The sequence below is a fragment of the Chiroxiphia lanceolata genome, chromosome 8 (genome assembly GCF_009829145.1).
Source record: "Chiroxiphia lanceolata isolate bChiLan1 chromosome 8, bChiLan1.pri, whole genome shotgun sequence".
Taxonomy (NCBI): Eukaryota; Metazoa; Chordata; class Aves; order Passeriformes; family Pipridae; genus Chiroxiphia; species Chiroxiphia lanceolata.
The window spans coordinates 1,507,083-1,523,796 of NC_045644.1; the positions used below are offsets into that span (position 1 = coordinate 1,507,083).

Sequence of the window (16,714 nt, forward strand, 5' to 3'; positions counted from 1 at the left end):
AAAAGTCCAACCCACAGGAAGTCTAAAATTTCTGAGGTTGTGAAATATGATGGTAAAACTGCTAAAATGAATTGGTCACAAATATTTCTTCCCTGTTTTTTCCTAATCTCAGCAGTTGAGTGGAAAAGGTTTAGGTTCCAGGTCTGTCTGTAAATGACCTCAGTGCTCCATTGAAAAGTTGAGTTAAACTGAACCCAACCTGGCTTCATTACCTGGCTGCTTCTTGTACTGGAAGAGCAAAGAGATATATTTAGCTTTGTCCTGCTTTTAAATTATAGCTTTGCATCTCCATGCAGCATTTTTGCCTTCCTGCCTGACAGCTGCCACACCTTACTCTACTAAATCACTAGCCCACTATTTGCTTTTTCACTGTAAATCACCTTGAGAGACTTGGAGAGACACTATATAAAACTAAATTGATTTGAAATGGCTCTTAAGACAGTCTCCATATGCCATTATAGTTTATATTTGGACTCAGCTGGGTACTAAAAACGTTACTGAACAGGATGTCTAATGTGTATTGTTATCCCCATTAAAATACTTCACAGAATATGAAGAACAGCAACAGCATTAGTTTTCTTATCTGAATTCCTGTCCGGTCTCCTTTCCTCCAGGAAATGCACAGAATAAAGGCCATGTTTGCACTTTCTTTGCTGAAAAAGGTTAGCTGGGCACAGCTATAACCTCCTTACTCCAGTCTAAGGCTAGCAATGGGTATTTTGATAAGCAAAAATATGTCTTTGTTTTTATGAACAATTATAGGATAAGGAAGGGAGGGAAAGGTCCCCTGAAAGGGACACTGGCTGATCAGCAGTGCCTGGCCTGGCTAAAACATGCTCTTCGCTCAGATCAGTTCTCTATGGAGAAGAAAACATCTATGTAATATGGGTGAGGTGAAATCAAAATGACATATGAGCCCTTCTGCTGGGCAAAGCCACGCAGCTGAGTCAGGCTCCTGCTCCCAGACACCATCTCTCAGCTCTGTGCATCACCAGAGGATTGGTTTTGCACACCACTGCTTTAATCTTGACAACAAGGATCTTGGCCTTTTGTTGCTTTCTCCTTGAGATTTCTTTCCCCCTTCTTGTTTTCATCACCAAAATAAATGCAAACTTCAGCAGTTGTGCTTTTGGGTGAGTCATCTTGGCTGATCACTAAATCCTTCCATCTCCCAGAAGGAAAGTATCACTTAATGATTCTGGCTGAAACCTGGAAGGGCAGGTCATACCGTACCAAGAATTGGATTCAAGTACTGAGACCTTTTCCTCTAACTGTTTAGTTTTACTAAAAGCCTTCTAGGGAACATGTTATAATTAGTTTTTGGAATGGCCAAAACAAAAGCTGAATGTCACTCCGAGGGGAAGCACTGAAAGATAGAAACATTAAGCTTCTGTAAAGCAATCTGCAGAGTTTAATACGAGACAGAAGCTTTGTGTTTTGAAAGGTGAGCCTTCAGGGACTGTTTTCTACCTCATTACCTTTCTCCTACAAATTCAGCTTATATCACTTATATCCAGAGAGTCTGTCCCCCTGTAAGCTTATTATCTTGCTGATAAAAGGCCAACACAATATCACTTTTCACTGGCTACAGGGGATGGTCCCTAAAGACTTTGTCCAAGAGTTGTCTCCACAGATAGTTTTCAAATTTTTCTAAACACTATGCATTTCATTAATGACCCAGTTAGAGCAGGCAATGAATGAAATGCCTGTCTGAACACAGTGTGTTACGTGGGCTCAGGATGGGCTAGAATTATTTACTTGCTCAAAGCTTTATTCACTGTGTCCTTTGGGTTCCTATTAGGAGACTTTTCAGGATGCTAAATACTTAAGTAGAGATCCTGGCATGGCTTGAGCCAGGGAGAATTTTGCCATTTAATTAATTACCCTGGGACTTCACCCTTTACCTCAATGGATTTCTCATCTCCCCTTTCTATTGACTTCACTACTCTAGGAGCAGCATTTCAGGCAGGGATGATAGCATTACTTAGGCCTGTGCTTTGCAGCTCACATAATCGATACGTAATCCAGTCTCCAGAGAAATCAATGCGTAATTTTGTTGTTGTTGCCGAGACAGCACGATCAATATCTCCACTGATCACTATGTCTTCTTAGTCCAGCAAAGTACCTTCTCACTGTGCTTTCTGAATAAGCTCATCTTTCCCAAGTTCAATTCTGGGAAAGTATCTGAGCAGCAGAACGGCAACCTTGTTACTCACATTGATGCTTTCTAGTCAGAATTTATTTTAATAAGCGTTTGTCTGTCACTGGGGCTAGGCTGTAATATAGTGTGGCAGAGGAATCTGAAAAATCACAGGGCTGCCTTCATTAGGAGTCCCTTTGCTGTGGTCTCAGGCAAAAAGGCATTTTCTCACGGTTTGCTCAAGTCCTGTTTCCTCATCCTTTACCCACTGTTTATAATACAAATGTTAGTTAACTAAACACTTACTGAGGGCTTCTGTCTCTTGCAATGGTGCCAAACTGCAGAAAAGCCTATGGAAACAACACAGAGCCTACCCTGTCCTGAGGATGCTGCCCAGGTCCTTGGGAGTCCCATGTCCTGTTCTTTAGGCTCACAGAGGGCTGCATTTGCAATGCATTTGCTCAAACTGGTTGAAAGTTTAGACCAGAGCCATTAACTCCACTGGGTTTATGCTGATCAGTGCTATTAGTTGAAGCTCTGCTTTTCCTTGTTACTTTGGAGAGGTTACACTCTCTGGTTCACATGCTTCTTAACTGTTTGTCATTTGTGGTCAGGGAAAGCATTGGGATGCTTTGGCCATTGGGCAGAAGCCTTCTGGCTTCCCTGTGTTTGCTGGAATTACTCTGACGTGACCCTTTAGAAAATGGAAACTTGCTTCTGCTAATTGATGTCAACCACACAAGTAAACCTGGCTTACATCTGTCTGCTGAGGCAGGGCAGGCCCCCCAGGCTGCTCCAGCTCCTCTCCCAGACCTACCAGGGCATCCAAAAGGACACTGCAAATAAACCAGGGCGTCCAAAAGGACACTGCAAATAAACCAGGGTGTCCAAAAGAACCCTGCAAATAAAGAGCTGCCTGCTCAGGATTATCTGGGAACAGGAAGGATGTACTTGTCTGCCCTTGGCTAATGAATATGCTCATTATAGTTTCCTCCTCTCCATTTCAGGGGTCATCTGTTCCCTATCCCCTCTGCATACCCCTCACAACTTACCCTTTAGTTTGTAGGCATTACCCAGTGGCCAGGGCAGTTAATTCTAACAGCCTTTAAGGTCCATTCAGCTTCCCCAGAAACAGCCTCTTCTGCCTGAAAACTTTACCCATGTGGGGAAAAAAAGGAATCAGCCTTTTCCAGCTGTCTGGAACACTGGCTTGCAGAAAATCCAGAAATCTGCAGGAGATGGCATTTGTGTGTTTGCACAGAATGACATTAAAATAGACCTCTGGTGAGTCCAGCCTCTTATGCTCCCAGCACACACATTGCAGCCTTGGAGGCATCTGGATTGGAGAGATGACGTGGCTCTTTCTGCCCACTGGCTACGGGGAGCCTGGGAAGACTCTGAGTGTCTCAGCTTTTAGATGATAAAGTGTGATGAGGTGAATTCCGTGCTGGTGTAATGCAGAAAACTTTAGATTACATTGCATGGCATATCCACACAGGTTTCTGTGCACCATTTCTCAGTGCTACAGGAGCTCTTTGAAGACCTGACCTCCCCAGCCCTTCCATCCCTGCCTGTGACTTGCAGCAACTTTCCCTGGTTGGCTCAACTTCAGATTTCTTAAGCTAAAAACATAATGGGTCAACAAACGTCTCCTGAGCTCAGGATCCATTGTGCTAAACTCAGAAGCAGTAACAGGGAACCACATGCTTGATTCCAGCAAAGAAGAGAATGAAGAGGCACATGATGAGAATGCAAGTAAAACACAGCTTATTTCTCACCTGGCTCCCTTGTAACAGGAAATTAGAATTCTGGAAAAACATCTGTAGGCTTCAGGATCTGAGTAGCCTCACAACAACAGGGCCAGGCAAATTCAGATGAGATACCTGAGGCCGACACCTTTGACTGGGATGATGCAACCAGAAGAATCACTAAGCTGATAATGTTCGAGTGTGCTGTTTTAACTTGGAACCAGGAATCACCGGGTTACCATAGGGAGTGCTTTAAATTTCACATGAAACAAATGTATTTCCATTCATTAAAATGTCACTAGATAACTGCAAAAAATAATATTTAAAAAACAAGTCTTTTGATTACAAATTTAAGTTGTGGATATGTGGCACTTCCGAGCTGTTCATGTGTAATATTTTTTCCCGGTACTGCCACAACACTTACAAAAGTCACTTTTACCTGCATGCTAAGCCTCAGCTTGTATGTTAATTTATTATTTTTTGGTCAAGTCAGACTCTGACCTGAGTCAAAAATCAAGCATATAGCGATTTTATTATCGTGGCACAGATGCTGTTTGTCCAACAAGCAAAACTGAGGAAGAGTGGAATATGCCACTGCAAACAGCTTGTCATCCCCTACAATAAATGTCTTCCCCCTCAGTCATTTGCAGATGGCTGTTGCCATATGACTGTTAATGGGCCGTGTGACCCAGGTGATTAGGGAATGCCCTGTTTCCAGCAGTGATTTTGTTTGCTTTCCTGGGTGTTTCCAGTCTTTCCCGTGAGTGGGCCACTGGTTCCTGCCTGATGTTTGTTTAATTCACTTCCTAATTCTTCTCAAGACCATCCTGGGTTATCTTTTGGATTTTTCGTTTCTTCGTTCAAGCGTTTCCTCGGGATTTGACCATTTGCTAATGGGAAAAGACAAAGGCAAATTCTACAGAATCCCCCCACAGCTGGTGGCAGGACAGCCTGGATGAGGCTTTGTGCATGAGCTGCCTCCATGCAAAGCAAACAGCTCTTGGGCTTCAGTCCAAGGATCGCTTGCAAGGGAAGGGTTACTCATGTTTACAGGCTTGTAAGTCTCAGAGGAGTGAACTCAAGCAGAGATCTGTTTGTTTTCCTGCAGGAAAGCCATTCAGTAACGTTGAGGTTGTAAATGAGTGTTTATAGATTTAGGGATTTATTTTTTTTTAATGGAACAAATGACATTTGGTTTACCAGAGGAAGCCAAGTTATGACTGTTGCAATATAAGATTGCTTACTAATGTTTAGGCTATCCATCAGTGCAGGAGCATGTTAAAAGGTAGAAAGATTCTGATAAGAGGCTGAACACTGGATGCTCTCCAAACCTATTAAGCACACGTGATGAGAGAAAAAAACTTCCTGGGAACAGAAGCTTTCAGAATGGTCCTGTCATCTTTGTTGCTACTAATAGTGATAATAGTGTTGTTTTCCCAGAAAGCTTTATCAAACATCTGGCTGTTTGTAGTAATGCACTGTAGCCATGGCTCCTCTGGGTTGGTAAAAAAAGTGGTTATGTGACACTTCCAAGGGTTGTGAGTAGCCCAACTTTGGGGTAGGTAGAAAATCCTGCTTCTTTTATTCTGTTTCTAAAGCCACCCTCCTCATCCTGCTGTCAGCTACTGGTACAGGTTATTTCATCTACTTTCAGCCCTTAATCTGTGTGCAAAGTGCTTTTAAGGTAGAAAAAAAGCGCAACAAGTAAAACACAGTTTCCCTTCCCCCACTTTAAAGCAAGTTTATATGAAACCATTTCAACTGGCTGGTTTATGAGCACCCCTCCACCAATAAACCTATTGTCTGCAGAAAGGAGGAAAAATGTGTTTCTTTGGCAAAGAAACCTCTATAAGCAGGTTTCTAAAGAATTATTTTAAAAGTATGTGTGGGAAAGGATGAGGGTTCAAAGATACTGGAAAATATCCTGCCAAGCACTTCTTGTGAGGCCCAATTTCTCACTAATTGAAGTCAGAAGCATATCTTCTGTGCTGACCAGTTTAGATCCTTAAAATGAGCTGTACCAAAAAAACCCATGGCTGGTTGGGATTGTGGTAAGTGTTTCTATTTAATTGAAGAGTATGAAGTCTGCAGCTGATTCACTGGACTTGCAAAAGAAGATGATGAAGCAACTAAATTTTGTCTCATGGGATAATTTGTTATTTCAAAATTATTTTCTATGGGGCTTTGAGTGTTTAAGCTCTGGTCACCTATAGGACCAAGGAAGAATTTTGTCCTTCTTGATCTAAGCAGTCTTTGCTCTTCTTTTGTTGCTCCAAAATTCATGTTGTGGTTATACCCCCCAAATTTCTCTGAATCAAATAAGTCGAGATTCCAATGAAACCACATTTTGGATTGAGGAGCTTTCTGTAGGAAACATGTTGACTCACACCATTTGCATGGCTGTTGCTTGTTTGCCACTATCAGGAACAGAAATGTGGTTTCCAGAAAGGAGCAGCTACAAAAATGTCTAATGAGAAGAGAAAAAACAAGGTATAGCCAGATAGCAGGCCCTGGACTAACAAGAGATCTGTGAAAAATATTTCTTACCAGAAAAATATTCCACTTACCAGAAAGGAAACCTCGGTGGTTGCAGAGTTTCTCCAAGGAAGGGCATAGTTCTGGACTATGACTTGTACCCCAGCACCAAAGAGGAAGGAAACCTAGAGAGGAAACTTGTCCTTTTCCTACTGGTGGGTTTGATGAGGCACAAGAGGCACCCTGGGGAGTCTGGATCAAGTGAGTGGGCCTGAAGCTCCATCAGATCTCCTGCAAGAGCTGAGGTGTTGAACAAGGCCTTTTGTGATGGATCAGCACAACCCCTCCAGGCAGAGGAACACACTCAGCTCTTTGCTCCGGGCTCTGTTGCCTCCAGTCATTGTGTTTTTCTGTGTGTCAACCTGTGTTTTGATAGTTTAGTAGAATATGAGGGAAAACAGATTTGTCATGACTCCAGATCAGCTTGCAGCTGCCAAACAAACCCCAGAGTTCAGAGGCACTGCTGATTCCCTTCACTGATCTGCCAGCAAAGGATCCTACCCTCAGTACTGAAGATACCATGTGGTCAGAGAACAGGACCAGGTTCAACATATTCTCTGCCATTGACCCACTCTGTAATCCTGGATGGGATATTTCATGTCTTTGTCTTCTCCTCCCACTCTCAGGGCTGGTGAGATTGGTTGGCTTTGGAAGCTCTAACTCTCATGACCTGTGTACATAGTGCCTGGCATTACAGGCCCCCATACTTAGGTATCATGTCTACACACTGTCGTAATAGATAAATTGCTACTAATAACACAGCTGCCTTCCATGCTCCCTGTCCACCTCACTGCCAATTCCTACATCTGTCATCTCAAAGCAAATATCCTGAAATTATGAAGCCTTTTGCTTTACTGGTTTGCCTCATACAGACCCAAATGACTGTGGTAGGGGGGAAAAAAAAGTAAAAAGAAAATGCAGAAGTTGATGACTTCAAGTGTTGCAGCTGCTCCTGATGTAGAATTGGCTGTTTACTACAAACAGAGCTAAAACTGAACAGATAAGATCAGACACGGGGCAAGGCAAAAGAATGTTCCAACATATTTGTGCGTAACACCAAAAAGCATCAGGAGACTGCATGTGCTGTGACAGTGCTGGGATCCTTTCTCTCACCAGGGACTTCCCAAAATCTACAACCAAGACACTCTGTCTCCTCCTCCTCTGCGTTTCTCAGTTGGACTCGGTGATCTTGCAGGTCTTTCCCAACCCAAAGCATTCTTGGATTCTCACTGTCAGCCCCTTCGTGCTTCCCCTCTGTCAGTCCCCAGCTGCACAGTCAGAACTTCCCAGGCTGTAAATGGCACTGGATCTCAGGTGGCACTGGCCTGCCCTGACCCCCCAAAGTGGGGAGGTGAGGTGACATCAGGCACCCAGAGTGGCTCAGATGTCTCCCTGCAGTGGGGAAAGCAGAGCACATGCTGTGCCCTGCACTGGTGTGTTCCCTGCTCTCGGGGCAGCAGTGCAGACCCCAGTGGAGACACCACAGGCCAGTTCTTGGGGTGAATCTCCTGCCCCAAGGAGCGGATAAGCCTCAGAGGCACAAAGATGCAAAATTTTGTGGCCTCTGTTTTGCCTTCCATTGTCTTTCGCCTTTGAAAATGTGCATTATCTGAGCACGTGAACTTGTCTCTCCCTGATTTTGTGCCTACCAGCGTGACTTTAATACATCTACCCAGTCTCCCTTTTCCTAGTAACCTCTCTGCTTACTGTCCTCCTTATGACTCCTTATGAGGTTTTGCCTCAAAGGGCTGAGGACAGTCACCCCTGACAGCCACACCATTGCTACCTGTCCTGGTAGCTGCTCCCCCTGCCAGCTGAGCCTTCCTCCAGCATCTGGGGAACGATGTGACTCTGCAAAAGCCAGAGCAGAAATGGCATTGCATGTGTCAGACTTCCCAGCCTGGACACAAACCATTGCTCCCCAGAGCTGCTCCTGGGTCACGGCCGTGTGAGTGCAGATCAAATGCAGAAACACAACAGCTGGAGAAAGGCAGAACCTCCAGGTTTTTGTGTGTGAGCTCTTCCCATCCCATCGTGCACCGTCTCACAAGAAAGTTCATTTTAGCCTGTTTCTTTCATAGTTTTGAGGGCTCTACTGGTAGCAAATGTGGAGATTTGTAGATAGATTATATGTGGAATGTTGCTGTCAACATCTGAAAATACACATATCATTAAGACAAATGCTTGGAACCAGAGACAGCTCAAGAAAAGTTATGCCCTTGAACTTTTGTCCATTGATGAAACATTTTTAATTGTTTTAAGCTAGTTTGTTGTGGAATGTTTTCATAACCTGAAACATAACATATGCTGCACGTTATTTATTTTACGCAAATGACTTTTAAAATAACTCCTCGTGTTTCAGTGTCGTGGCTGCATGCCTGAAACTTGCCAGGAAAGCAATTGTGTTTATGACAAAAGTTTGCATGAGGTCTGTTCAGTCTAAAGAGTGCCGTGTCCTTCTGGTTCATATGGCTTTTGTAGTGATGAACAGTTGTGCTTTAAGGTACTGTGATGACTCACATCCACTGGCAAGAGCTGGTAGAAAATGAAAGCCTGGATTTCTAGGTTTCTGTTCCTTATTTACTGATTGCAAGCTACAGTTGGACTGGTTTGTGGAATCTGAGCATCTCCAGCTTTCATTTATCTCAGTGAGGCTTCTTTGATTCCATTTAGAGATGATGATCAACCCCTCTGCGAAACACATCTCTTAAACCTCCCGTTCACTGCTCTGTAAAATATTGTGAGATTGCCACCTAGCTCATGAAGACTTGATCAGGCAATGAAGCTTTAATATTTGCAGGTTCTTAGATGAAAGGATCTGTGTAAGGGTAAAGAATTACCCCGTTCTCTTTCTTGCAAAGTCAGTCTGACTGAACTCGAAGTTCTCCTTTTTTCTGATCAGAAGTTCAGGGTTCTGCAAGCTACTTCATTTATTGCTTTAGGAGACAGTGACAATGGAGACAAGTGTCCTTGAAGCAGGACTGTTCATTTGCAAAGAAGATACTTATTCCCTCGCTCAGAGCTTCAGGTTTCCTTTGGTGAGCACTCAGCACACAAACTCCCTTCCTCAGCTGTTCTCAGGGCCGTGCCATGTGCCTGTGTTTTATGGAGCCCAGTGTTTTGCAAAATCATTTGTACAAAGGACTGGGAGAGGGCTCAAGAGCCTCTTGCACTGAACAGAGATCAAATACACTTAGATGATCAACAGATGTCTGAGTGCCCTTGGAGGTCTTTCAGACCTCTGAGAACAGATTCCACAGTATTCATATGCCTGTTCTTCTGCTTCCCTGTGTGAAAATTTTTCTAAAAAAGCCTTCATATCCAATTAAGTGGATTTCTTCACATCGTTCCCCCAGTGTAGAGCAGAATATGCAGAATAATTGATCCCTGCCCTCGGTATTAAAACCATTTTTATATTAAAAGACCTTTGTCATGTTTCCCCCTTGCTTTTCCAGACTAAACAGATTTAATTCCTCAATGCTTTCCTTTGGGACTTTTTTCCCGACATGTTTCTCAACTCTGCAGGCACTTGGTGCTCTGTAGCTTTCTGAAATGGTGGGTGAGTGTCTTTAGCTGGGGTCTCAACAAATCCCTCTCAGTTCACTTTGTCATTTGGGCACTTTTTCCATGGAAACAGCAGCGTTACACACAATAAACCTGCTCATGCAGGTTTGTGCTGTATGTGCAGAAGTCACTCAGAAGTAACTGAGCACCCTTTTCTTTTTTTCTCAGATAACCACTACTGCAATTCCTAGTTACGTTCTTTTCTTAAAAATTAAGCAAGAGGCATCATAAAACTGAGATGTTGCTTTGCCAGCAAAATATTTATACAAAGGTTTTCAGTTTCTAGTCATAAAGGGGAAGATGCAGGAGGTAGGAGATTTTGGTTAAAACCTGGTGAAAGTACTGTGGACTTCTGGACTCTTATTACATTGTGTGGTCAAAGAAGATAATGTGATGAGAGAAATTTTTGCTGTAGGATCAATTTAAGCACTTCTTGTGCTGCCAGAGTCTGGCCATTAACCTGGTTTAGGTTCCATCAGCTTTACCCTGGTGTTACTTTGTTGAGTTGACTGGCATAATTTCTGATTTATGTTATTGTAAAGGAGTTCAAGAATCACTTTCCTTGCCTTCAGGAAACAGAATAGCCATTAGAGGAAATATGGGACTGTGCTTGTTAAAACTCCCCAGTGTTTTGTTTTGAATGCAAGAAAATGTAACTGGTTTCTGCAGGTGTTTCTGAAGAGTTAGCAGAATATTCTTTGTCACAAGCTCAGATGTAATGGTCTTAATCGTGGTGTATTGCTCTCCTAGCTGCCACAGGACATTTAATATGCTGGAAAAGGTGTCTCTGTTCCCCTGTAAAAGCTGAATTTGCTTTTACAGCCATTGCCCATAATGCAGCAGGAAAATGGTGTTAATAACCGTTTCACTGGAGCTGCAGAAATCTTCTGCACCTCTCCAGGGAAGAAGCAACTTTTTCATCTGTAAATGGCCAGAGTGTTACCTTTGGAAGCTTTCACTCTTGGGATCCAAATGCTTCCTTGCACTCATAACCTGTGCTACCTAATTGTTCTCTAGGGGAGCAAAAGTCGGTTGGTGGGTTGGGTTTTGGCTTGTAATTGTTTCTGGCTTTGTTTGAACATTTGAAGGCTGTAGGTATGCACAGTACTCACACAGGGAAAATGGCAGCCATGGCTGTTTAATGGGAGCAGTGGGAACTATGAAGTCTCAAGGAAAATTTCAGGAAGGATCACACAAAAGCTCCCTAGAACTGTGTGCAGGATTAGAAAGGGTTGGGTGTGCTCCTCTCATGCACGTGGTGCCCTGAACACAAGGAAGGGCTGCAGAATGACATAAAATGTTTTGCTGGGCCTGCAGAACCTTTGGAAATTATCAGCCTCTGGAAAAAAAAGAAAAAGTGGGTTTTTTTGGTTATAGAAAATGAAATGGTCTAATAAAGTGTTTGCACTACACTGTAAGGCTTTAGTCCATGTCCAGGATGTCAGTGTGTTATGTCTTTGCCTACCTTGATATTGTTAGCTGGCTCTAGATTTGTTCAGAGGAAGCAAAGATTCAAAGGTCAGCAATGACTGGTTTTGAAAAACCCAAGTGGTGAATGTATCTCCCACAAACTTGGAGAGAGGAGTCACAGTTTGTGTCATTCTTAAATGGTTCCCACATTGTCTTACCATTTCTTGTTCTCATTCTTCCCCCTGTTCCCTCTAAGAATTTAATTTCTTCATTATGAATAAGAGTTAGCTAATGCTTATAATTTTTTTTTTAAATGTACTTTGATCTCAGATAAAGTTTGATGGATTTAGTACTCTAGTAATGCATCCTGGGCATGATCTTCAACATTAACCTCAAGGCAGCTTACCTTCCATTGGGAAATGAATTCCCATAGGGACATGAAGTTGCCTGGTATGAGTAAGAATCAGGTCACTTGGTCTAAATGACTAATTATGCAGTGTAGTACTTAGCTTTTGGATTCCAGCTTTGACCTATAAATGTAGAACAAGTTCTAGATTTAGGTACTAGTAACTTCAGTTACAGGTTCTAGCGTCAGTTTTACTGAAGTGCTGCTCCATTCACCTCAGACAACATTCCTGACTCACAGCAGTACAAAGACTGTGGAGTTCAGTGGTGTTTCAGTACCCTGTAAATCAGAGAGATCTTCATCTTGAACTGGGTCTTGGACCAGTGGGTTCACTCAGCCAAATACCAGCTTTGGGCTGCCCATGAGCTTGTATGTGCAAATGTTACCCATTGAGTACACAAACGTACACAAACATTCACAAACTATACATTAAAGGTATTAATTCATCTATCTCTAGCCAAAACCAGCTGAAATATTGCTAATCATTAGGCTTTGGTTCATATCTCAGTATTGCTTTAAAAGGCTTTTTTTTAAATCTGTTTCCCTTTTTCCCCCCAGTAGATTCAATGCTTTCGGACTGGAAAACAGGACTTCTGAGGTTTTTTCCAAGTTCTTTCACTGCTTCACTCTTGCCTCTACTTACTCTCTTGAACTAAAACTGGGACTTAGATTTCATCATAGGCATCTGTAGTTAAGGATTTCTGTAAGTTTTCTGATTTACTAAGACTTGTTCTGCAGTTCTCAGTTCCTGTCAACCTCAGTGGTCAATCAAGCTGAGAATATCTGGCTTTGTCTCAGTCTTTCCAACTTCTAGGTGATAACATGGGGGGCTTATCTGCCTCTCAAGAAACTATGAGACTTCTTAATTATTAATAATCTACTCTGTGATTAAAAGTAGGTGTTCCCTAGATATCTTTTGCTGAGGAAACGGAGGAATATATTGAGGAAATGAGGAAACATTTGGGTGAGGTCAAAGGTATCCCCAGCACGTTCTGCAGATGGTCTGTCAAGGCTGAACAGTGAGGCTGCATTACACAGCATGCACAGACAGTTCTCTAAACCACATTCCTATTTGAAAACATTCAAGTGGAACAAACTTACTTTTTCATGTCACAACCAGGATCAGATTCACATTTCAGCAGCGGGAAGGAAAAGATAAAAGACTTAATTCAGCTTTCCCCATGCTGGGGATTTTCTGTGGCTCCACCTCTGCCCCTTCCTCTGTCCTTATTCCCAGTGTTTTTGAACTCTGCCTGCACTGCCTTTCAGTGCTTGCCAAGACAGCTCCAACTAAGGGTGAGTTAATGAGAACATCTGGCCAGGAATGAGTGATGATGCTCTGTGACCCACCCACTCAGCACATCTGGTGGTCATGGCCACGGATGGGGGACCTTACAGAGTGTAAAGGCTTCTGCAAGGAAAGAGGATTTTGTCATCTGTGGCTGGATTTATTGTAAATACCCGAATTAAATTGTTTATATAAAGGGACTTTCATGTAAATGGGAGAATTGCCTATAAATAGGTGCCCAAGCACACACAAATATACACTTTTTAATATAATTACAGTGTGCATTCAATGAGTAAGAATGTGGACTGCCTAAAAACTGTCTTTTTAGATAATTAATCCCGAACATCTTAAACTGGTTAACCATCAAGGCATACTGTATGAGACCTCTCTTTGGTAAGGGCTTTTTGAAGGGGCTGAATGTACATTGTCTCCAAAGGGAGGAGAGGATGAAAAGAGTTTATGCGCTTGGTTGGCGAAGTTCCTCTTTGAAAATATTATTTTAAAGCTGCTGAATTATTCTTTTTCCCTTTAAGGATGAACCAAGGTGTTCGTCCAGGTACTTTTGCGAACATCTTTTTTTGTATATATATATATATATATACACCAATGCTCTGTTCTTGTTTTGCTTTGCTGGTTAAAAAAAAAAAAAACGATGGATTTTTCAGACAGCACAATGAATCGCCCATGAAGTGAAAACACTGAGCAAATTCTCTTTTGTTTAATAGAATGGCCTGTGCACAGTTCAGGCCAGCACATTTTTCATGGGATGCAAGGGAGCAGTTCAAAGAATTGGCAAGGAGTGTGTCCTGCATATTCATGAGGCTGGGCAAGGAGGTGAAGGTACAGGAGAAGGCAGAAAAGCAATGTGAGGATAGAGTGGAATGTGGAGCGAGTTGCCACGGTATCCTATTTTACTGCTGTTTGACGTAAAGCTCCTTTGCTTTTACACAACCGCTGGAATCGAATGGAAGCGGCTCAGGGCATAAATAATGAATGTGCCTTTTACACGTTAAGAGAGGAGAATCTGCACCTCATCACTGAGTTAACGTGCCCCTCTCTTCTCTCTCCAGTCTCCAGCCTACGTTGCCGAAGTCAGTCAAGATCTTATCCAGCAGACAGAGGAGAAACTCAAAAACAGCCCCTGCAAAGAGCTATTCTCTCACTGTACAAAGTAAGTATAACTCGATCCTCAAAGATCACAAGGAATGTGTCAGGTGGGGAGAAACACTGCAGCTCGAACCCGAGGCAGGTACCTTTGGCTTCTGCTCGTAGTCCTGGAGGCATAGCTGACAAGCAGTGAAGTCATTTCATCTGAACAAAACATAACAAATATTTCCATGCCATTATATACACTACACACAGGCACTTACTGTTTCAGGTATTTGACAGTGTTCTAGCCAAGTAAACCAGCCACGGATTTCATGCTGTGTGAAAAGAGCTACGATGATAATGTATCCAAAGAAAACATCTCTGTTTCAAAGTGAATAAAAATTAAGTGGCTATACGGTCCATTTAGACGGAGGAATGTGCAGACTTGCTCCGCGTGGCTTTTCCAGAAAATCTTCACCAGGAGAATGGGGCTTTTTTAATGCTTTCTGTCTGCCCTTGGCGTTGGAACGAACGGGCATTATTTCACCCTTTGTCTGGGAAAAGGCTTATCAGTTCCTGCAGCGGGGAGGCGATTTGGGCCATTATGTGCTAAAGCTCCAGGTATGCGATCTGCCTTTGCAAACGCTGGCCAGGAGATCATAAACCAACAAAAATATGAAAAGGAGGGATCATCACACGCCGGCCCATGTGGTTTCTGGCCGAGCGCGGTCTGTTTTCCCTGGATGATGTAATGGGGATTTGTAACATTCGCTCCGCTGTCATTCATTGTTTTGACTCATTTCATTGACCTTTTCTGTTTTCAGTTATTCTTTGCGTTGGTAGGAGCTGTGGGTTATTTCTGGCCCTCTCTTAGAGCGTGGCCGGTGCCGTGTAGAGATGCTCTGCAGCTCATACCACTGGTGTGTGCCAGTCCCAGCGACAAAGGCAGAGCTGTGCTCCACACAAAACCCCCTGATGCCTGCTTCCAGTCCTCCAATCGCTTTGAAAGCTGACAGTTCCCTCTAAAATGCACTTTGTTGTTGCCAAAGAGGGGGAACTCAAAAGCAAACAACTGCTGAAAGGCAGCTATTGTTCTTCTAAAATACGTGGGGCTTTTAATTAACTGAATGGAACAGGCAAGCATTGGACAGCACTTAATGCAGGCCCCTATTCACCCACGGCCATTCCTTCATCTCTGGAACAGATAAATGAGCCAGGTTTGAAGCCTTGGTAATAAATATGCTGGTCATTTCACACGGACTAAAACGAGGTCAAAAGGAAGTTTTAGAAACTTGCTGTTGGTATTTACTGGCATTGAATAATGTTAATTTTGAAAAAGTTCACAGACCAAAAAAAGAGAGGTGTACATACAAATATGAGGCCTGCTGTCCTGTACGGCAGGGACAGGGATGAGTGTCATTCACATCTTTGTAAATAAAAATCAATCTGCAAGAAAAATTCATGTGTAACTCTTAACTCCTGCTTTGACCTTTAATATTTTGACTGTCTGCTCCTGCCTCCATTTAAAACTACACATTTAAGACTCTACTTTTTATTTTATTTTGTAAGCTTGAATCCATTAGGGGAACTGTATTATCTGTGTTCAGTCAAAGCTAATGAAGACAAAAATTTGACTTGTTGAGAGTGTGCCATTACCTGCCTGCTCCAAACTAATGGTGCAAGAATTAAAAAAAAAAATAAAAAATTAAGAGCTGAGAAATTTCAAAAATAGTAACTCAGGAACAGGGGATACACATTATCCATGATGACTTGTCTGCTCAGGTCTAGAACTGCCTCAGGGTAAGACATAGACTATCCATTCCCAAACTAGAGTAGTCCTTCAGAGAGGATTTCCTCCTTCCAGCAAAATCTGGAAATGTGTCTGTATACCCTTAGACATGGACACAAAAGTGTCTGTATACACCAAGACAGAAATATTCCTTTTTTAATGGGCATTTTTCACCCCTGTCATGGTTTTTGTCCTGCCAGTGCTTCCAGCAGAGGTGGGTAAGCAAGGCAAGGACCAACAGCAGCAGGTGAACAGCCCCCTGGCAAACAATGCAACCACCTTCATTACAGTCAGCTGGCTCAGCTCAGCCCCTCTTTGCTTAGTTCTGAACCCTTGGCCTCTCTTATGGGATGCCTGATGGTCTCTGGCTGCCTGTCACAAGCAACAGACTTTGTTCTCACATTTGCAGACTGGCCTTTTTATTCCTTTATTCCTTTTCATTATGCAAAAGATTTTGCACCCACTTCGTGAGCCCCAAAAATGCTTATTCTTTGTCCAGAAACAAATCCATATCCCTGTTCAGACTTTTTTTTCCTCTGTTTTACTCTACAAAGCACATAGCTGTTGGGAAAACCCCTTTGACTTCAGCCACATGTACTCCTTCTTCTGTATAGCAGGAATTGAAATTGATATTTTTACTCAGAATGGTGCCTCTGAGGGAGCCTCTTTGGCAGAGATGGGCTTCAGCCAGAAATTCTCTATCCAGATATAAACATCCCCCAAGGTTTAGGAGCTCAGTTCCTGA

General features: G+C 42.8%; 1 protein-coding gene across 3 annotated transcripts in view; it reads left to right on the forward strand.

Moving 5' to 3' along the window:
- The window catches only part of GRK5 (G protein-coupled receptor kinase 5), a 156,889-nt gene that overhangs the window by 110,710 nt on the left and 29,465 nt on the right, over nt 1–16,714 (forward strand). For all 3 annotated transcript variants that reach the window (XR_004358258.1, XM_032694742.1, XM_032694743.1), the window contains one exon: nt 14,162–14,262. Coding sequence is in view for 1 of the 3 variants with exons in the window: in XM_032694742.1 (XP_032550633.1) it covers nt 14,162–14,262 (101 nt within the window). In the remaining 2 variants the exon portion in view is untranslated. Of the gene's footprint in view, nt 1–14,161; nt 14,263–16,714 lie in introns of those variants that run through there.